The sequence below is a fragment of the Oncorhynchus gorbuscha genome, linkage group LG21 (genome assembly GCF_021184085.1).
Source record: "Oncorhynchus gorbuscha isolate QuinsamMale2020 ecotype Even-year linkage group LG21, OgorEven_v1.0, whole genome shotgun sequence".
NCBI lineage: Eukaryota > Metazoa > Chordata > Actinopteri > Salmoniformes > Salmonidae > Oncorhynchus > Oncorhynchus gorbuscha.
In genome coordinates, this window is record NC_060193.1 from 40,558,868 (window position 1) to 40,582,675 (window position 23,808).

The 23,808-nt window shown below is 41.8% G+C and overlaps 1 protein-coding gene across 4 annotated transcripts in view; it reads left to right on the forward strand.

The window, feature by feature from the left end:
- The window catches only part of LOC124008367 (zinc finger protein 385B-like), a 146,544-nt gene that overhangs the window by 46,304 nt on the left and 76,432 nt on the right, over window positions 1-23,808 (forward strand). The window contains exon 1 of one of the 4 annotated variants that reach the window (XM_046319595.1): window positions 4,929-5,116. The exons of 2 other annotated variants lie outside the window; for them this stretch is intronic. In XM_046319595.1, the coding sequence (XP_046175551.1) occupies window positions 5,092-5,116 (25 nt within the window). In that variant the 5' untranslated portion in view covers window positions 4,929-5,091. Of the gene's footprint in view, window positions 1-4,928; window positions 5,117-17,207; window positions 17,314-23,808 lie in introns of those variants that run through there. One more of the 4 variants, XM_046319594.1, reaches the window with a different exon arrangement.

Below are 23,808 nucleotides of genomic sequence, written 5' to 3' on the forward strand. Positions count from 1 at the left end.
CACCGTATAACCAGGTCGTTGCGTCACCTTGAAATTTACATTTTTATTCAGAGAATTGCAGGGGAAGAGTACAATACCTTTTCATTGTGCAGCTTCGTTGCCCTGCGCGCTTGTTCGTTGAGCTGTAGATCCACTCGGGTGTCCCCAAAAGTTTTCAAAAGCACCATTGCTTGTAAGTGCCCAGCCGTACTTTGGTGTCTCGTTGCTGCCTTTGTTAGACAACTCAGGTTTGCAAAGCCAGTGTGGCTCCAAAAACCAAATTGATCTCTTGCAAATTATAGGCATGAGCAGTCTGGGTCAGCATGTAATGCTCTTGTGCAACAATGTACCAACATCCAGTGGAAAGCCTTCCCAGAATAGTGAAGGCTGTTATAGCAGTAAAGGGGGGACCAACTCCATTAATGGCCATGATTTTTTTGGAATGAGATGCTCAACGAGCAGATGTTCACATACTTTTGGTCTTGTGGTGTAGGTAGCCTAAACAGTACCAACTACCAGCCTACAGGATCCAGATAACACTGGCCTCACCACTAGATGGCAGTGCTGACAAAAAGCAGTAGCCAAGACACTGCACCATAGAGCCGCGGAAAGGGTTTATGGTAAGTGTTGGTGTTATGAATATAAAATATATATATTTGCACAGTAGCCCTTTTTGTCCCATGGTTGATTTAAAAACCAAATAATTGCTGTGGTGACTTTACTCCCCTCACAGGTATATGCTTACAGTGATCAGAATATCAATAATTTGTAGACAAAACAATTTGCCTCGGGTTTTCATTGAAATTCTAGCAATTCTTTGAATTTGACCTTTCATGTTCATTGGCATTTATATGTCATTTGTAAATACAACATTGACATTTCTCTTTGATGAGAGCTCAATAATAGAAATATAGGAATGTCACCGTGCAAATGGTGGGCAACATCATCCGTGTATATACAAAAATATTATCTGAAAGTACAAATGCAATTGTCTTATGTGCATGTATTTAGGCTACACACAAGCACTGAGGTAAAAACGGTTCTGGTGCTTTGGTAGGTTCCTGAGCTCTGAAGCTATTGTACAAGTAAAATGTAAAAGAGTCATGAGCAACAAAGCACATTTTCACCCATAGTCGATTTGCATCACCTCGAGATTAGTATGACAGAAACAATGACCTTATCAAACCTAGGCTGGGAGCATAACTGTTTGGAAAGTCAATTACTTTATTAATTAATGAATGTGTTGTGTCTCTTGGGCCATGCTGTAAATATAATCATGTAATGGGATCTTGATTACCAACAACGACGAGACGGCCTACAGGGAGGAGGTGAGGGGCCTCGGAGTGTGGTGTCAGGAAAGTAACCTCACACTCAATGTCAACAAAACGTGTGTGTGTGTGTGTGTGTGTGCATGCGTATATGCTCGTCTATACATCTCCCAACATTGATGACTAAAAAAACGAACAAACACACGCACAAACACATCCCTCTGCCTGTCCCTGAGGAGAGTGTTTCCGCAGTGTTTTGTCCTTCTCTTCTGATATAGTCATCGAAAAGACTTTCTGAATCGCACCAGTGACTAATCAGTGACTAATTCATTATTCCCCAATTGCACTTCCCAAACAGTGTTGCAATCACATGGTACTGGTACTGTATAATTCAAAGTCATTTGTTCGCCTCTTTATTTACAATTGTAACGGACACAATTTGAAATCGCCCTTCGAGCATGAAAGCAGACATTGGCAAGATGCCAAGTTGGCCCCCTCTTGGTGATAATTGAAGCATTGCATGATTTTGGGGAATAGGGTGCCATTTGGAACGCAACCTTTAATTGATTTACTCACCAGTGAGGGCAATCAGACAGGCTTTATTTGTTTCTGTACTTGGCACGGTCAATGGAGAAATGAGCTGCTAGCTAGGTCAGGGAAACTGCTGACACGTCATTGGGGAGCATCAAGATGCTATTGGGACAGATTGCACAGAGGACATTGGCACTCACTCAGACACACACACTCTTGTGTGCACACACACACACACACACACACACACACACACACACACACACACACACACACACACACACACACACACACACACACACACACACACACACACACACACACACACACACACACACACACACACACACACACACACACACACACACACACACACACACACACACACACACACACACACACACACACAGATGACGGCAAGAGCAGTGCAGCATTCCGGGCTGTGGTGTGGGATCTCTCTATTTACTTTCCATTAAGGACAACTTCTGTTTAGGTTAGAGAAATAATGCACGTGAAAAGTGATCTAATTTTGGTGTGAGTGGCATCCAGTGCCGGTGATTTGGTATTCAGGCACTGTCAAACTGCCTCCTGTCAACAGAAGCAGAGCAGGGTCAACACGGCAGGTTAGGGGGAAGGGAAGCGGGAGGAGAGGGGCGAGGACAGACTGATTTGGGCTTTGGGACCAGTAGGACCTCTAGAGAACGATCTTGAGAGAGCTAGATGTTTGACTGACATTTCTGTTGCTCCTGTCCACCAAGCTCCTTCCTCCCTCTGCCTCAACAGACTCCACTCGGAACACAAGGTCGTTTTCATTAGGACAGGGTATGGAGTACAGCTGGTCCAAATTGCTCCCTATAACCCCTCAATGTGGTTAGCATGTCTGGATAGGTATAAGCAGTGTAGTAGTAAAGCTTCCACCATATTTCTTCCTGCAAGGATTATGGCCAAGTAAAGTGATAGGGAACGAACTGGGACTAGCTTGTTGTGTAGTGTACCCAAGTATAGCGTAGCATTGTGTAGTGTCGAGGGTTGTGGCGGACTGCTGTGCATGCATTGCTTTCACACGCCAAGGTCACTTTCACACTCTAAGTAGCACGTTATTGTCTGCTCTTGTAGATTGACATGAGAGAGAGGTTGAAATATATCCCACATGAAAAAAGTTGTTTGAACCAGCGACACCCCCTATGGCTACTGTCCTTGTATTTCATCATTCTCAGAATTACTCCTGGCCAGCACCATTGACTTGGCAGCACACAGTATATTTGAGGAGCTTTACATAGCCAAGATCTTTTCAGAAGCTTTGTTTTATTTCGGCCATAGTACATCCCTCATGTTTTTCCCCAAGGCTTGAGACATATGTTTGCTATATCAGAAGGTGGAACATTTGTGGCGTTTGGCGCATGTCGAGGCTCTCACTCTGTGTCAGTGAGAACACATGCTCTGTCTCTGTCGGGAGCTCAGTGTTTGTAGTTCTCGTCCGTCATCTCTCTCTCTCTCCTCTCTCACTCTCTCTCTCTATTCAATTTCAATTTAAGGGACTTTCTTGGCATGGGAAACGTGTTTATATTGCCAAAGCAAGTGAAATAGATAGTAAGCAATACAAATGAACAGTAAACATTACACTCACAAAATTTCCAAAAGACATTTCAAATGTCGTATTATATCTGTATACAGTGTTGCAAATAGTTAAAGTACGTGTTAAAGTATTAAAACATAAATATTGGTTGTATTTACAATGGTGTTTGTTCTTCACTGGTCACCATTTTCTTGTGGCAACAGGTCGCAAATCTTGCTGCTGTGATTGCACACTGTGGTATTTGACCCAATAGTTATGGGAGTTTATCAAAATTGGATTTGTTTTCGAATTCTATTTGGGTCTGTGTAATCTGAGGGAAATATGTGTCTCTAATATGGTCATACATTTGGCAGGAGGTTCTCTCTCTCTTTCTCTCTCTCTCTCCCTTTGTCTCTTGGCACAGGCCATGCCATCACACTGTGGCCACGGCCAGGCTCCCTGGTGCTGTGTGCCTGGCTCTCCGTGCCAGTCCTGCTTTATATATCCCATGCCTTGACCGTGCCAGGCCCTGCTGACGCCAGGAAGACCTCAGCCCTCCCACTCCTTCATACAGGGATTAAACTTGGCAACCACTAATAGGGACTCACAGGCACTAAAGGTTCGGAGATTAAAAAGGAAATGCCGATAGGGATATGTCAGTTGAAATTTGATGGAGATGTCTTCTTCCTCTTTAAAAATGCGTATGTGTGTGTGTCACCGGCATACCACGCTTGCTCGCACCTTGCGGGTGGCCCCGCAAAACTACGTGCACGTGTGTCATTTGATTTCTCTCACTTTAAACCGTGTGTGCATACATGTGTGAGAAAGATGACAGAGACTAACAAGAGTAGACAGGCTATCGGCTTGTTAGCTGCTTGGTCAGATAGAGAGGAATGTTATGTTATAACATGTTCTGAACGTCAAACACACTCTCTCACACACACACACACACACACACACACACACACACACACACACACACACACACACACACACACACACACACACACACACACACACACACACACACACACACACACACACACACACACTTATTTACAACTTACTCAGAAGTGTCACTGTGAACTAGTCTCTCCTCACCTCATTTGTTATCTCTAGTGGCATGGCTTATCTGTGTTTGTGTGTACGTGCATGCGTGTGTGTGCGCCTGTGCACGTGTGCGTGCCAGCTTGCGTGTGTGTGTGCGCGTGTCACTCTCTCTTTCTTCCCACTGAGTGAAGGGTTTTGCTCAGGGGGAAATGAGCCAGTGTCTAGGGAGCTGCGGAGGTGTGCTGATCTTAAAGTGTGTTGTCACACTGACGATAAGGCTCAGAGGCAAGGCGCACTAGTTCTTCACCACTCAACACAGTGCAGCATTTCTTTCTCTCGCTCACTCTCTCTCCCTTTCTCTCTCTCCCTCAGCTCTCTCTTTCTCTGTCTGTTCCTCTCCCTTTTCCCCTACTCTCTCTTTCTTAGTCCACCTCTCTCTCCTTCAATCTCCTTCTCTCTGTCTCTCTCTGCCCCCCCTCACACACACACACACACACACACACACACACACACACACACACACACACACACACACACACACACACACACACACACACACACACACACACACACACACACACACACACACACACACACACACACACACACACACACACACACCCACCTCTCTCTCTCTCGATCTCTCTTTTAACATAGGAGGACACAGATTCTATTCAGCATTGGGAGGGAGGAGTTGTGTGTGTGAATATGTGGACCAGTCTACTGAGCCGAGGTGAGCGACGCTGTTCCGTTGTTGCTGATTGTTTTCAGTAGTGATGTGCTTGACAGAATTCGAAGCTGGTAACAGTACAGCAAATGCATGACTTTGAAATTTCTTTCAGTTTATTGATTTCATAGTAGTTGTTCCCTTGCTTTGAGTGAATATGTGTTTGATATACAGTGTCTCTGTTAGGTTACAGTATGCCAACAGATTTTTTGATTTATTGTCTTTTTGTATTGACATTTGAGAAGTATTTTTTTATGATGTATAGTACATTTACATTTACATTTAAGTCATTTAGCAGACGCTCTTATCCAGAGCGACTTACAGTATTTTGAATACACAGTTATGGACAACTCTTTATAGCACACTGTAAAGAGGATGTCGTGAATTTGACAGTAACTTACAGGCAGCTAGTGGTAAGTAAGTTACTGTATTTCATATTGGAGTACAACTACTGTAATCTAAATGCAGTATCAAAGCAATTACTGAGTAATGACACACAGTAAAATACATACCGTAGAATTGATTGTATTATACTGTTTTAAAAAAAGTAAATGCTAATGTAATTGTATAGAATGAATGATTGAATTAGTTAAATTCTTTAAGGGCAGATGGGATTTGTATTTCACAGTATTATACTGTAATTACATGGGATTGGTGCAAGCAGGTTTGTTGATAGCTAATGTGTTTACACATTACAGCATATCAATTCATATTTGGTATGTTAAATCACTTGCACTTCTAGAGGTCTTATCAAATGCTTTCAAATTGGCTGCGACTACAGGGCAACACTGACCAAAAGGACATGTCAAAATGCTCAACAAGGTTTAAGACTTGATGCCATTCCAATCTGTCCCCTATACATTTTCATTTCATGGGGCGCTACTACTACAAACCAGTTCAATTGGTGCAGCATTGTTTAAATATGTTAATGTGCCAGAAACAGCAATACCATGCACCCACTGTTGGTCAAAATGGTTTTGCACAATAACACGTTACTAGGACAGTATTCTGTGGGATGGAATTACTGCACACAAACCTTTCCCACAACGCATCATAGATTACAGTATGCTTCAGTAAATCTTTTTACACTATTTTACTGTTGATAATACCCCAAATTACCAGATAAATGACAGTTTTCCATTAGTGTGTCTGTATGTACTCTACTCATGTACTTGGGAATCAGAAGGTGTGTGTGTGTGTTTGCACACAGCTTGTGACCATAGATTGTTGATACTAGAGTAAGGGCTGTTGTATTCTGTAACAGTCAATCATGACTGTGTGTGTCTGTCTGTGTGAGGGTTTGTGACTGTGTGTGTATTTTCTTTGGTTGTGCGTCTGTGCATGCGTGACTGTGTGTGTTTGTTTGCTGAAAGAGCTATATGGAGTCTGGAGTTTTTTCCTCTGTCATTATGCAGAAAGCTCATTCAATAGGTCAATATCACACCGTCTATCTATGTCTGCCTACCTGTCTGTATGTCTGCCTGTCTGTCTCACCATGGGCCATCAGAAATGAGTGAGGCTGCCCTGAACCCAGTATATTGGTCAATTCTAATGCCTGTTGATTGTATTTATTGGTGTTGTCTGGATTTGAATGTATGTCCAGCATTATACATTATGTTCTTCAAGCTTATGTACTTCAATTACTGTAGATCAATAGACTCAGTATTAATGTGGAGAATAGCTTTAAATCAGCCTTACGGTGGTAGGGGGGGGGGCTCCATATCGCCTTCTCACACCATGTCACTTTTATGGGGGGGGGGCTGAAAAGTAGAGTCAGTCTGCTTAATACTCGCCCCTAGGCTCCCTTATATTGGGTTGCATTCATTAGGGTACGCAGCAAAAAAAGTCTTTAGCATTTTGCAAGGGAAAAAGGAAAATTAACATTTCTATTGGACAAATCCAGGTAGTACCTACCTGTTTCACTCCATTTCCCTTTATTTCGGACCACTTTCTTCTGTTTCTTGCCTAATGAACACGACCCTGTTGGTGTAACGCTTTAGCCTCGCAGTCCACTGCTCCTCCACAGTATAACCAGCTCATAGTCTGGAGGAAGCATGGTGAAATGGTTTCTCAGACGTTTGTCCTCAGACTGGCTGGCTGAAATTAATACAAAAATGTGCATTTTCATGTGCATGTGAGTTCCTCTGGATCCTTTTTATTTGGTCTCTCTGCTGAGTTAACCCACCCGTTGTGTTCCGGTCGAATTGGACCGATTTTACAAGGTTTCTCTCTGAAAAAGGTACACAAGGCATGCGAACACACAAAATATATTTTGATGATTTTCATTACATTTTGGGTTTTTTATTTGACTTTTGTACACCTGTGGTTTTCCTGGTCAAAAATGACCAGTGTATAAATTGAGTGCAGGAACATGCCCATTCATCAGATGGACACACTTCCTCTCCCAGACCCCCACATGCATGTGTGTTTGAGCACACACACACACACCTCACTCCCCTTCTTCTCTTCCGTAGCAACCCCCTACGGGAACCTTTCCCAAATAGAATCTTTCCCCCACGGGAACCACACCTGTTGGCATTCTCACAAACAATCACAACATTTTAACTTTTCTCGCAGCTCTGGAAAATAAAGCTTTTTTGAGGCCTTGCTCACAATTCATTCTGTGGCAGCACAATGACCAACCGATATACCCTATGTGAGGTTCTTGATCATATCTTTTAATCATGACACTGGTGAGGAGGAGAGAGGCCAGGAAACTGACAGTGAAGATGCATTAGAGGAGGAAGTGTCAGAAGTTGAAGACAACACAGAATATGATCCAGACCAAGAGACGACCGATGTGGAACAATCCAGTGATGAGGAAGAGGGCCCTGCTGAGGTTGTTGTTACTCTCCGGGTCAAAGAATGGGAATTTGTCCTGGTCTTCATCCCCACCTGAGAGGAGAGGTCGGCTGTCAGGATGTTATCAGGATGACCCCAGGGCCAACGAGATACGCCATATCCCGGGTTGATGACATAAAATCCTGATTTGAACTGTTTCTTACAGTCAATTGAAACTATAGTGATCAACATGACCAACTTGGAGGGGGAGACACATTTACAAAGACAACTGGAAGTAGGTAGACCAGACAGATGTTCAAGCATTCGTGGGTCTCTTGATTTTGGCTGGCGTATACAGGTCAAGAAACAACCTACCACCAGTTTATGGGATGCAGAGTCTGGTCGTGCCACTATGTCATTTCAGACATTTCACCCGTGTTGTCAATGGTGATTCGCTTCGACAACCATGATGCATGACCAGGCCGCCGTCAACCAGACAAGCTGGCAGCAGTCGGATAGGTTTGGCACAAGTGGGTGGAGAGCCTGCCACTCATCTATAACCCAAGTCCAGGCACATGCAACAACCACCACGCATTTTCCAACATGTGCATGAGAACACACAAAATGTTACCACCATTGATTGACAGATTGTGAACATTTTAATGTTTGTTATTGTTAGTAATACTGTTATTTTTTTACTTTTGTTCTTTAGTGCGTTCAGACATACATTTTGTAATATGGTAAAGTTTTCAAGTGTGGTTTTGGGCCTATGTCCTTTCTTTACTTATAAAATCATACCGGTCAGTTTTGACCGGGAACTCAACCGATGTTATTTTGTGCCACTATTTAAAATGTTGAAATGGTTTCAAAACAAATGTCCTTAATTAACTTTGACACAAAGTGATAAATATCACAATATGTTTCATCTGAGTATTTGTTATAGTCAAAATAATCCAAACATTATGCATTTTCTTTTACTCAAAAACGAGTTGTATGAGCTCAGGTCAATTAATAACAAATAGAAGTTCAAAACGTGTAATGTTCCCAAGAACCTAAGTTGATAAAAAGATCTAACACAACATTAGGTGATAATATGTATAATTATGGCTATATAATCAGCTGTAATGGGGTGGTCATTTAGGACAAGGAACACAGAATGAATTAACATGAAACAAACACAACAGGAGGGTTAATTGAATCTTTGAAGTCTCTTCTGTGATGTTAAGCCCTGAGAACAACTAAGTGGTTGGGGCGGGAAAAATGTAATATAATACACTCATATTCATAGACGGAGCAATGGATGCAAGGATCAATGGCAATATATCATTACTTTAAAAGTCCAAATTTGTATGAACCAATCCCAGATTGCAATTTCAGTACAACTGAAGTGGGTACTTTTTGGAAATTTGTGCGTCTTTCCACGTTAATATGAGAGTTCAATGCAATTTAATCACTTTTAGTCAAGTCAACTCTAACAACCGACACATTGCTGATTTAGTGTTGTACCAAGATCAAATATTAGATGAATAATGTGAGGAATGTCTTTAGAGATCAAATAGTAGCTTTGGTATTGCCAGTAGCGGTGCGTGGGTAAAATCAATGGGGGGGGGGAAAGCCATTTAACAATCTATGTGGTGTTATAATTGTGTTGTTTGCTCTATAACCGGTTCGTTTATATGCCTTGCAACCGTGATATATAGGCCTGAGGCCAAAACAATAAGAATACACAGTGGCAGAATAAATTCAACCACACCTTGGCTTCATCACGAAACCGAAGAGCAACCTCTGTCCGGTAAGGCCTGTTTCAAGCCCAATACAATTAATGGGCAATAGAAAATGTGCGTGTCTGCTATCTGAAAGGTTATAGTTAGTCCTGAGCAATTAGTACTTTTCTAGGTCTGTTCGGTTTCAGTTTGATTATTCAGTTTTGCGGACCCCCACAAGTGTCAGGGGACTCATATAAAGGTAACCGTACTGGTTAAGGAAATGAGCCTCCACCAAAACCTCCAGCGACTGTTCACGGCCCGGAACCTCCACCGACTGTCCGCGGCCCGGAACCTCCAGCGACGGTCAACGGCCCGGAGCCTCCAGCGACGGTCAACGGCCCGGAGCCTCCGCGACGTCAACGGTCCGGAGCCTCCGGTCAACGGTCAACGGTCCGGAGCCACCGGTCAACGGTCCGGAGCCTCCAGCGACGGTCAACGGTCCGGAGCCACCGGTCAACGGTCCGGAGCCACCGGTCAACGGTCCGGAGCCTCCAGCGACGGTCAACGGTCCGGAGCCACCGGTCAACGGTCCGGAGCCACCGGTCAACGGCCGGAGCCATCCTCTGCGCTGGGTGCCCAGTCCAGGCACGGCGTCCAGTCCCGCACCATGGCCGGCGCCTTTCTCTGCTCCGGAGCCGCCACCAACGCTAATTGCCCACCCTAACCCTTCAGTTTTGCGGTCGGCGTCCACACCTTTGGGGGGGGGGGGGGGGGTTCTGTCATGCCCTGACCATAGAGAGCCCTTGGGGTTAGCAACTGCTGAAATAGCTTAGCGCAACAGTCAAATAATATTACTAAAAAGTATTCGTATTCATGAAAACACAAGTGCAATATTGCAAAACACAGCTTAGCTTTTTGTTAATCCACCTGTCGTCTCAGATTTTGAAATTATGCGAAAGCAATCCAAGCGTTTGTGTAAGTTTATCAATAGCCTAGCATAGCATTATGTACACTTAGCTCAGGAAGCTTGGTCACGAAAATCAGAAAAGCAATTAAATTAACCATTTACCTTTTGATCTTCGGATGTTTTCACTCACGAGACTCCCAGTTGCACAACAAATGTTCCCTTTGTTCCATAAAAATTATTTTTATACCCAAAATACCGACGTTTGTTTGTCGCGTTATGTTCAGAAATCCACAGGAAAGAGCGGTCACGACAACGCAGACGGAAATTCCAAATAGTCTTCATAATGTCCACAGAAACATGTCAAACGTTTTTTATAATCATTCCTCAGGTAGTTTTTAAAATATATATTCGATAATATATCAACAGAGTGTGTAGGTTTTTCAATAACAGCGGGAGGAACAATGGCGGCTTTACTCTGTAGCGCAAAAACTCACTCTGAGAGCTCCCACCTATCCACTTACGCAATGTGATCTTTCACGCTCATTTTTCAAAATAAAAGCCTGAAACTATGTCTAAAGACTGACACCTTAGGGAAGCCAGAGAAAAAGGAATATGGTTGATATCCCTTTAAATGGAGGATAGGCATGCATAGGAACAGAAGGGTTTCAAAATAAGAGGCACTTTCTGATTGGATTTTCCTCAGGGTTTCGCCTGCAATATCAGTTCTGTTATACGCACAGACACTAATTTGACAGTTTTGGAAACTTTAGAGTGTGTTCTATCCTAATCTGTCAATAATATGCATATGCTAGCATCTGGTCCTGAGAAATAGGCCATTTTACTTTGGGAATGTTATTTTTTCAAACATAAAAATAGTGCCCCCTAGTTTCAAGAGGTTAACACTTTTTTTGGTTACGACATCATTCCATGTGTTACTTCATAGTTTTGATGTCTTCACTATTACTCTATGGTGTAGCAAATAGTTAAAATGAAGTAGGTGTAGGTTAAAAATAGAAAAAGTAGGTTCAATTGAGTAGGTGTGACCAAACTTTGGACCGGTACGGTGTATATGTATTTATTTCTGTATGTTTTGCCATTTATGAATGTGTTATTCAGTGTGTTTCTCTGGGCTATAGTAGTAATGTCCAAATTCAATATATTATCCCCAAAGAATTATCCCTAAAGGGGTCCTAAAATTCCAAATCAAATAGTTCAATGATCCATAGTGTGACCACCTTAAAACATTCCAATATGTCAGTTTGGGAACCCCCCCCCCCCCCCCCCCCAACGGCTTCGACTTTTAAAATGTAAGGATTAGCCCCTTTTTTTCCCGCATAAAATGACAAAAGTAGTGCGCTATGTAGGGAATAGTGTGCCATTTGAAGAAGCACACTGTATTGGAATAAGGTGCATTTTGGGACACACACACAAAATGCCAAATCCTAGGCACTAGATCCCGAGATCAAGAAGAACCCAATGAAAGTTTCAGAAGGCTCCCACCCAATTACTGGCATTATTCAAATCCCAAGCTTGCTAAACACTGCATTGATAAACGGTACATATATTTGATGTTTATTTCAAGAGCTTGAAGCTTTCAGAAGTTCCCACCTCAGACTGGTCAGACTGAGACATTGAGGGTATTATTATGTTGTGAATGGTGCCAATAAAAATATTGGAATGGTGGACTTGTTACTCTTTGAATTTGTAATTATACAGCACTATAGGTCAAAACACACAGCATTGTAAAAATGCCTTCAATTTGGTTGTTTGTTAGCATTGGCCCAACCACATTCCTTTGTTTGATAAATCCTGACTTTTTGTGTGGTTTGGGTTTTGTTGCACTGCACAGCACACCTATTGTTGGTCTACCTGTCTACCTGTCTGTCTACCTGTCAACCTGTCTGCCTGCCTGGTTGTCTGCCTGTTTTGTCTTTCCTTTGGTCTATTCTCATCTGGCACTGTATGAAGCAAAGCAAAACTGCACTTTTACCAACCTCTTTCCATAGTATGTTCCGTCAGCTCAAATGACAGTGACAGTTGGAGAGCGATGACATCATTGCCTCATTCACACTGTCACACATACAGCACCCCCACCAATGCTGAAAGGGTATTTCAGCACAAAGATTATCTGGAAGGTCTGTCCCGTTCTACTCAATGTTAATGATGTTGTGAACATTGTGGAAATTAAAGCTGGAGTGTAAGAACTGTGATTGATGAGTGTGTCAGCTGTTTGGGATGAAAGGCCATTATCACTGGGAGATACAATTATAGATCATGACACGGTTGAATTTCACTGGGAGCTCTGTTACTTAAGTCTAGTAGCTTAGTCTACACACAGCATCACTCAAGTTGTGTTAAGGGGAATACTTAAGCTTTTGTATTGGTAAGGAGACAGGACAGCATTATGTTAGCCTCAGAACATCTTTACTAAGACAATACTGGATATGGTGTAGAGAGCATATGGGTTCTGTAGCATAAGGCTTCAGCTCTGGTTAATGGTATGATGGTGTGAATAAATAAGAGGTGCTTGTATATGCTTCAATTCAAGATGTCTAAGTCAGGGGTTTCATTGACCCCCACATGACACCATATTCCCTATTTAGTGCACTTCTATTTTAACCAGGGCCCATTGGACTCTGGTCAAAAGTAGTTTAGGTAATAGGTTGCTAATTGAGACACATACCTATAATGCATCCAGGGCGAAACCAGGAGGCAGATGGTATTTATTGAAATACAATGGGCAGGTCGGGTACAGGCAGAAGTTCATAAACCAGGTCAGAGTCCAAAAGGTACAGTGGGGGTAGGCAGGCTCGAGGTCAAGGCAGGCTGAATGGTCAGGCAGGCAAGCTCAGTGTCAAGGCAGGCAGAACTGGTCAAAACCGGGAGGGCTAGGAAAACGGGAGCACAGAAAACACGCTGGTAAGCTTGACAAGACCAGACATACTGGCAACAGACAAACAGAGAACACGGATATAAATACACTTGGGATAATGAGGAAGATGGGCGACACCTGGAGTGGGGTGGCGAAAAGCACAAAGACAGGTGAAACAGATCAAGGTGTGACACATACCTAGTTTTACAGAAGACAAGAAAGGAGTTGTCCTTGGCCACGTTTTATGTTTGGGACCTTGGGAGAGCAAAGACAGCTGCTGTCATCGCTGTGGTTTACCCATGGCATTACGATGGTGGAGTTACAGGCTGGGTTGGGTTACACAGGATAGCATTTATGCCACACATGACATAGGTTCTCCAATATGACCAACCATTCAAAATATATAAGCCTGCTGTTTGTGTGAGAGAGTATATAACCTACACATTTGTATGGGGCCTTTTGTGAAAATCTGACATTTGAGGAGTTGCTTGTGAAGGAAAACCAGATCTGTTTGAAATAAAGGACAAACAGCATTGTATGACCACTACAAACTGGAGAATGGAGTTGCTTAGCAGGTTAAAGGTCACGTATTAGCTTATTTCTGATTTACCAATAGGATGATATAATTGTATTTAATTTCACGTTTGTTTCTCATGTTATGCTTCCCCTTCCACCTCTCGTTCCTCATACTTTTCAATGCACCGCAGGCTGATTCAATCCATTTCCACTAACATTGCTACATGTTCAAAACATTTTTCAGAAAGGAAGTTGAAAGTCAAAAGCAGTACATGCTACAAATTCACACACGGTGAACTATCCCTTGAAAAATCCTCAGGTAAACTTATTTCTGATAACAGAGAATTCAATCTGTATGTGTCTCTCCTTTTTGCAGCCATGGGCTCTTCTCTCTAAAGAGAGATGTTAAATTTAAATATGAGATTCATTTCAAAGGGGATTCAGGATTCCAACAGCAGCACTGAGCACTTTGTCTCTGTACACATATTTGACTTTCTTGTTTGCTACTTCAAAGGCATCATTGTGCTTCTGGCTTGGTGTTCACCAATCGTGTATTCTAGTCCTGACGTTTCTGTCTCGTACCGAATTGTTATTGTGCAAGAAAGTCCTTAGAGAATAAACTGAATGGTGTGATATCATACAATATACAATATTCTTAATGTGAACCCACTTTTTCCTATTTTCTGCAAAATTAAGGATTTATGCTCTTACCAAGGGGGGGGGGGCGAGAAACAGACTTCAATTTGAGGTAAACGCCACTACAGCTTTGATATTCTTCTTTAAATACTGCTGTCAGGAATCCACAGGGAACCATATGGATTTTAGGGTTGAAAATAGTGTGGTTTATTATAATTGCCACTCAAGTTTCCCTTTATAAGACAGTCTGAGGACTCCCAGTTGAAGTCGGAAGTTGACATACACCTTAGCCAAATACATTTAAACTCAGTTTTTCACAATTCCTAACATTTAATCTAAGAATGTTCTGTCGTAGCTTAGTTAGGATCACCACCTTATTTTAAGAATATGAAATGTCAATAACAGGAGAGAGAATTATTTATTTCAACTTTTATTTCTTTCACCACATTCCCAGTGGGTTTGAAGTTTACATACACGCAATTAGTATTTGGTAGCATTGCCTTTAAATTTTTTAACTTGGGTCAAACGTTTCGGGTAGCCTTCCACAAGCTGAATTTTGGCCTATTCCTCCTGACAGAGCTGGTGTAACTGAGTCAGGTTTGTAGGCCTCGTTCCTCGCACACGCTTTTTCAGTTCTGCCCACACATTTTATATTGGATTGAGGTCAGGGCTTTGTGATGGCCACTCCAATACCTTGATTTTTTTGTCTTTAACCTCTCTGGGATATGTGGAACATATGGATTCCCAATGAAAACTCATTGAAAAGAGTGACAACAAAAAAAAAGAGATGTGAATGGTTTGTCCTAGGGGTTTCGCCTGCTAAATAGGTTCTGTTATACTCACAGACATGATTCAAACAGTTTTAGAAACTTCAGAGTGTTTTCCCACCTGACCAAAAGCCAGGGAAAATGCAGAGCGCCAAATTCAAATAAATTACTATAAAAATCAAACTTTCATTAAATCACACATGCAAGATAGCAAATTAAAGCTACACTTGTTGTGAATCCAGCCAACATGACAGATTTCAAAAAGGCTTTTCGGCGAATGCAAATGATGCTACTATCTGAGGATAGCACCTCCGTAAATAAAGAGAGAAAAGCATCTTTCAACCCTGCAGGCACGACACATTTACATTTACATTTACATTTAAGTCATTTAGCATACGCTCTTATCCAGAGCGAACGCAGAAATACAAATATAATTCATGCCTTACCTTTGACGAGCTTCTTTTGTTGGCACTCCAATATGTCCCATAAACATCACAAATGGTCCTTTTTGTTCGATGAATTCCGTCGATATATATCCAAAATGTCTATTTATTTGGCGCGTTTGATCCAGAAAAACACCAGTTCCAACTTGCGCAACGTGACTACAAAATATCTCAAAAGTAACCTGTAAACTTTGCCAAAACAATTCAAACTACTTTTGTAATACAACTTTAGCTATTTTTCTACGCAAATAATCATAACATTGATGACCTGATGATCTGTGTTCAATACCGGAGGAAAACAAACTGGAACTATCTTTCTGGTCACGCGCCTCTATCTAACAGTACACTACAAGTGACCCTCGTTCTGAACAGGGCTACTTCTTCATTACACAAAGGAAAAACCTCAACCAATTTCTAATGACTGGTGGCATCCAGTGGAAGCGGTAGGAACTGCAAGAAGGTCCCTTAAAAATCTGGATTCCCAATGAAAACCCATTGAAAAGTGACAAAAAATAAATAAATCTGAATGGTTTGTCCTCTGGGTTTCGCCTGCTAAATAGGTTCTGTTATACTCGCAGACATGATTCAAACAGTTTTAGAAACTTCAGAGTGTTTTCGATCTAAATATACTAATACTATGCATATCTTATATTCTGGGGATGAGTAGCAGGCAGTTGAATTTGGGCATGCATTTAATCCGGATGTGAAAATACTGCCCCGTCACCAAGAAGTTAAGCCATTTTGCCACAACTTTTTAAGTTTGCTTGTGGTTGCTTCAATATATCCACATACATTTCCAGCCTCATGATGCCATCTATTTTGTGACGTTCACCACTCCCTCTTGCAGCAAAGCACCCCACAACATGATGCTGCCACACCCTTGTTTCACAGTTGGGATGGTGTTCTTCGGCTTGCAAGCCTCCCCCTTTTTCCTCCAAACATAACGATGGTCATTATGGCCAAACAGTTCTATTTTTCTATCATCAGACCAGAGGACATTTCTCCAAAAAGTACGATCTTTGTCCCCATGTGTAGTTGCAAACCTTAGTCTGGCTTTTTTATGGTGGTTTTGGAGCAGTGGCTTCTTTCTTGCTGAGTGGCCTTTCAGGTCATGTCGATATAGAACTTGTTTTACTGTGGATATAGATACTTTTGTACCTGTTTACTCCAGCATCTTCACAAGGTCCTTTGCTGTTGCTCTGGGATTGATTTGCACTTTTCGCACCAAAGTAGGTTCATCTCTAGGAGACAGAACGCGTCTCCTTCCTGAGCGGTGTGACGGCTGCATGGTCCCATGGTGTTTATACCTGTGTACTATTGTTTGTACAGATGAACGTGGTACCTTCAGGCGTTTGGAAATTGCTCCCAAAGATGAACCAGACTTGTGGAGGTCTACAATGTTTTTTCTGATGTCTTGGCCACCTCCTCCCCCCACCGCGCTCCAGCGTGTGTTCCCCTGTCCTCACAGTAGAGCTAGCAGTGACAGCAGAATGCCAAAGTGGACCAGGAGGGGAGTTGCATGGATGCACTCAGGCGTATTCACGATCACACTACATAGTGCAAGCATGCTTTTAGGTGAGTTGGACCGTTGGATTCCTTTTGATTTGATGGGAGCATGCAGTGTGTGGTGAAGGCGTCTGTTGACATGGTGTAGGCAGTTTGTGCTGATGTCAGAACACTCCTGTGTCTGTAGAATTGTCTGGGATTAATTGTTTGTTTGATCTAAATTTGAAAAGGTTTTTGAAATGTGGAAATGTCTTAAGTTGTCCAACCAGGATGTGTTTGAAGACTATATCTGTGCTGTCCTCTGTTACATAATACTTGGTTGTTGTTGCATTCTTATGCATTCTTATTCTTATGTCTTATGTCTCCTACTGTCACCGTGACAGTGTTCCTTAAATGAGCTGCCAGCAGAACAAAGGATGTTGAAGTGAATTGTGAAGGTGTTTGAAAGAGCATTGATGATGATCCTACTTCTGCTTCAAATTCTAGATGGCATTGAGCTGAGAAATCAAGCTGAGAAATTCCCCTCCTGCTGTCAATCGCAGATAGGAGAGTACATCTGAAATAACAATGCGCCACTCTGAATATAGCAGCAATCATCTGTAACATCACCCTGACTGAATGACTGAACTGTCACTTGGCGACTCGATGAAATGGTGTTCGCACCGCTATCGAATAGCTGGTGTAACATACTACCCTGCTGTCCTAGTAGATCTGTTTCCACTGCTAACAGTGAAAGGATGTATTGTGTGTGTGTGTGTGTGTGTGTGTGCGTGGTTGTGTTTGTACGTGAGCATGTGTGTGTGCTTGCGTGTGTGTGCTTGCGTGTGTGTGTCTGTGCGTGTGTGTCTCTGCTTGTGTGTGTGTGTGTGTGTGTGTGTGTGTGTGTGTGTGTGTGTGTGTGTGTGTGTGTGTGTGTGTGTGTGTGTGTGTGTGTGTGTGTGTGTGTGTGTGTGTGTGTGTGGTGTGTGTGTCCTCATAGGGCCCTGGAGAACACCAATGGGGTCTGTACCAGACTGACCCTGAGATAGAGCACTGCTGGGACCACTTGGCCATTCTGGCAAATGGTCCAGGGGGCTAACAGTTACTCCTTTCAGACACTGCTTGGTTAAACTGAGGTATAAATGCCAGCATGTTCAACTGCAGTTGTACAGTTTTGAGCTCATGGCAATATGAGTGTATTACAGTATCTACTTTTATATAGTCTGTTTTGTTACTAATTACAAATTTGCAGCAGTAATTACATTGGTTGTGTCTCCAGCATCTAGGACATAACTTAAGATCTGTGTGCGCGCGTGCTCCTGTTTCACTGCCAGGAGAAAATTAAGGGAAGTTCCTCTCCTTATGTAGGCCCTTTGTTTCCATGGAAATCTTAAAGCTGAAACAACAAGAACATGCCCCTATTAAAATCATTATTTTTTTTACACAGCTTACACTGTTTTGTGATGGGAATTAATTGATTGCTGTAAGCATGTGCTTGCCTATTTGTTTTCTTTGTCAAACCCCTTTGTTCAGAATTTAACATTTGGTTAACTTTGGGAAAGGTGGGGCGCCAGCTCCCCATCTCGACAACATCCGGTGAAATTGCAGAGCGCAAAATTCAAAATACAAATATCGTAATATTAAACATTCATGAAAATACAAGTGTCTTACATCATTTAAAACCTTAACTTCGTGTTAACCCAGCCGCTTTGTCAGATTTCAAAAATCCTTTACGGCGATAGCATACCATGCGATTATCTGAGGACAGCACCCCACACACAAAAGCATTAAAAACATTTTCCAGACCAGCAGAGGAGTCACAAAAGTCAGAAATAGTGATAAAATAAATCACTTACCTTTGAAGATCTTCCTCTGTTTGCAATCCCAAGGGTCCCAGCTACATAACAAATGGTTGTTTTGTTCAATAAAGTCCTTCTTTATATCTCAAAAAAGTCAGTTTAGTTTGCTCGCTTGATTCAGTAATCCACCTGTTCCACTCATCCAAAATGCATACAAAGGAATCCCAAAAGTTATCAATAAACTTTGTCCAAACAAGTCAAACAACGTTTCTAATCAATCCTCAGGTACCCTAATATGTAAATAAATGATCAAATTTAAGACGGAGAATAGTATGTTCATTACTGGAGATAAATAACGAAGTGCAGGCCCTCATCCACGCGCGACAAAACACTACAGTCAAAATGAGAACCACCTAGAAAAACTACAAATGCTAACTTATTTTTCAAAAAACAAGCCTGAAACTGTTTTTAAAGACTTTTGGAATCTGGTGGAAGCCCAAGGAACTGCAATCTGGGAGGTAATTCCTTTGATTTTCCCATAGACCGGCATTTTAAATGATGGTCACCTCAAATAATTCAGGATAGATTCTCATTGGGTTTTTGCCTGCAATATCAGTTCTGTTTTACTTACATACATTACATTATTTTAACAGTTTTAGAAACTTCAGAGTGTTTTCCATCCAATACTACAAATTCTATGCATATCCTAGCTTCTGGGCCTGAGTAACAGGCAGTTTACATGGGAACCTCAATCATCCGAACTTCAGAATACTGCTCCCTAACCCAAAAAAGTTCTAAGGTTAGCTCATTGCATTCAATGAATGCAATGGTAGGCTATGGCATTGTGCTTTATATCTTTACATTGTGTTTCATGCCAGCTTATGAAAAGTGCATCTTGGGCATTTTGTTGATTCCTTTTGGTAATATGTGGTCTCAAAATAGTGAAGAGAATGCAATGGAAGGCAATTTCATTTGATCAATTTTATTGTGTATGCTACTGTATTCAGCATCTCATTTACAGTGTGAGTCATACAACTGTTTTTGTGTTTTGTCTCGTGTTTTTCCCATGTTGAGTGGACTTTTCAAGGGCATAAAGTGCCTTGATATTCATCCAAATGAACGATTTCACTGAGATACACTCTGTGTGTGAGACTAATAGTGTTGTTGGCTGCTAAATGGAGACGGGTTTGCATTTAGCTACAGCTTAGATGTGCCTGGATTGGTGTCTGCAGTGGTTTACCTGCATGTTTGATTCATTGGGCATCGTCGCCTCTTCCTGTCCTCATCTTGTGAACTTCACATCTAAGCATTTTCATGTACTGTATGTATTTCATTGTATTTGTCACTGTTTAATGCAATGACTGGTAACAATGATACTAGGAAATAATAGGAAAATAAAAACCCAATACTTTTTTATTATCCAAAAGTTTTCGAGCAGATGTGAACTTCACAGACCCACACTGACTGGTTCTCTACCACCTTTGGTCTTTAAGTTGGGCCTAATTGCAATGGTAGATTCTATTTCTCATAAAAGCATTACTGTAGCCTGTTTTTCAATTGTTCTGCCACTGGCTTTGACTTATGAAGGCTGTCTGTTTATTTCCCATGTGGAATCTGGACTTTCTTTTTCTATAGAGCAGCATTTCCCAAACTCGGTCCTGGGGAACCCAAGGTTTGCATGTTATGGTTTTTGTCCAAGGACTATACAACTGATTTAAATAATCAACTCATCATCAAGCTTTAATTATTTGAATCAGCTGTGTATTGCTAGTGCAAAAAAAATAAACCTGCACCCCTTAGGGTCCCAAGGACCCGAGTTTGGAAAACGCTTCTGTAGAGAGAGATCCCAGGTACTCCCGTATTTATGGTTTCATTCACACTAGAAATTACTAATATTTTCCACGTTGAGATGAACCACTCTCCTTTCATTTTATTCCAACATGTTGGATTTGTCTTTGCATTTGTCCATATTAGCAAGCAATATTTAATTATGACTTAATTATGTGGAATGTAGCCTCAGTGTTATACACAGATGCTCTGAATTTTAAATGTTTTAAGGAAGTGGAGCATGTTTTCTGTTTAGTGACCCTGTTCACTGCTCTAAACCAACTCTGCCTTATGACTGGCAGCTATCTACTTATTAACCTCTGCTCCCACCAGGTCGTCTGCCTCTGCAATTAAATTAGTCCTCCCTGGCATGCGGACCCAAGTTTGTGATAAGCCCTAATTTAATTTCACCCAGCCTGCATCAGGTGCTTCTAATAGAAGGGAACCTTCAATCTTCTCACAAAATCGTATGTAGCATCCGAACGGTTTGGCCTACAAACTATTATGACCCCTCTATGGAAAGATGAGACTCTCACGAACACATTTGCTCTACGACCCCCACATGTATCTTAGGACTCTGTCTGAGTCGGTACAGCCAATCTGCCAACTTCTGTCTGTAGCGCCCGAACATTTTGAGCTACACACAAATAGACTCTCGCGAGACTCTCACGAACGCATACATGTTGGTTGTTTTGCTCTAGGATGCCCACAGTCCTCAGAAGACCCATTTGAAGGTCCACGGGTACCAGTTGAAAAAATGAATGGAAGTACAGAGCCTTCGGAAAGTATTCAGACCCCTTGACTTTTTTCCACATTTTATTAGGTTAGATCCTTATTTTAATGTCAGGAGTCTGCAAAGCTCTCAAGGCAAAGGGTGGCTACTTTGAAGAATCCCCCCCAAAATAATATTTTTAATGTTTAACACTTTTTTTAGTTACTACATGACTCCATACAGTGCCTTGCAAAAGTATTCACCCCCCTTGCCATTTTTCCTATTTTTTTTTGCATGACAACCTGTAATTTAAATATATTTTTATTTGGATTTCATGGACATACACAAAATTGGTGAAGTGAAATTGAAAAAATTACTTGTTATCAAAAATAAATAAAAAACGGAAAAGTTGCTTTCCTATGCTATGAAGCCCCTAAATAAGATCTGGTGCAACCAATTACCTTCAGAATTCACATAATTAGTTAAATAAAGTCCACCTGTGTGCAAACTAAGAGTCACATGTTCTGTCACATGATCTCATTATATATACAACTGTTCTGGAAGGCCAGAGTCTGCAACAACACCACTAAGCAAGGGGCACCACCAAGCAAGCGACACTATGAAGACCAAGGAGCTCTCCAAACAGGTCAAGTTGTGGAGAAGTACAGATAAGGGTTGGGTTATAAAAAATATCCAAAACTTTGAACATTCCACGGAGCACCATTTTTAAATCCATTATTAAAAAATGGAAAGAATATGGCACCACAATAAACCTGCCAAGAGAGGGCCAAAACTCACAGACCAGGAAAGGAGGGCATTAATCAGAGAGGCAACAAAGATACAAAAGATAACCCTGAAAAAGCTGCAAAGCTCTGTCCATAGGACCAGTTTAAGCCTTACACTCTGCTGGGATTTACGGAAGAGTGGCCAGAAAAGAATAAGAAAACATGTTTTAGTGTTCGCCAAAACGCATGTGGGAGACTCCCAAAACATATGGAAGAAGGTACTCTGGTCAGATGAGGCTAAAATTAAGCTTTTTGGCCATCAAGGAAAATGCTATGTCTGGCGCAAACCGAACACCTCTCATCACCCTGAGAATACCATCCCCACAGTGAAGCGTGGTGGTGGCAGCATCATGCCTTGGGGATGTTTTTCATAAGCAGGGACTGGGAAACCGGTCAGAATTGAAGGAATGATTGATTGTGCTAAATACAGGGGCATTTGTGAGGGAAACCTGTTTCAGTCTTCCAGAGATTTGAGACTCCAGTAGGACAATGACCCTAAGCATATTGCTAAAGCAACACTTGGCACACCTGTATTTGGGGAATTTACCCCATTCTTCTCTGCAGATCCTCTCAATCTCTGTCAGGTTGCTGCACAGCTTTTTTTCGATCAGGTTCAAGTCCGGGCTCTGGCTGGGCCACTCAGAGACATTCAGAGTCCCGAAGCCACTCCTACGTTGTCTTGTCTGTGTGCTTAGGTCATTGTCCTGTTGGAAAGTGAACCTTCGCCCTTGTCTGAGGTCCTGAGTGCTCTGGAGTAGGTTTTCATCAAGGATCTCTCTGTACTTTTCTCCGTTCAAGCTTCACGTCTGGAGGAAACCTGGCACCATTCCTACAGTGAAGCATAGTGGTGGCAGCATTATGCTGTGGGGATGTTTTTCAGCAACAGGGACTGGCAGAGACTAGTCAGGCTTGAAGGAAAGGTGAACGGAGCTTAGTACAGAGAGATCCTTTATGAAGACCAGGTCCTGAGTGCTCACTACATCCAAACCACTTGAAAAATGATCATGTAAATCTGAAATGTCAGACTACAAATTGCAAGACAGATCGCTTTAGGGTAAAATGTTATCAGAATGTGTCATTTGTCCTATTAAACACAAACGATATGTTTCAAGTTAAAATTAGGCAGGTCTGATGCAAAAATAGAAAGTAATTTATTGCTTACTTCCCCCATATTGTATTTTCTTTTAACAAAAAAAGCAGTGTGTAGTTCCCGTAGTTAGCTACACCTCTACATGTCAAAAAAAGTTATTAACCACTGAAAACACTACCTAGATTTGAATTACGTTCAACTACCACCAAGCTACTTCAAAAATGTGATTACATTACTAGTTGAACTACAGTACATATCACTACTCTCCAACACTGTCACTAAAGACAATAATTAGACCTTTGATTTTAGCAATTTAAGACTTAAGACTTGGGGTTATGTCCCTCGAATTGGAACAATGTGTCTGCACTTAAC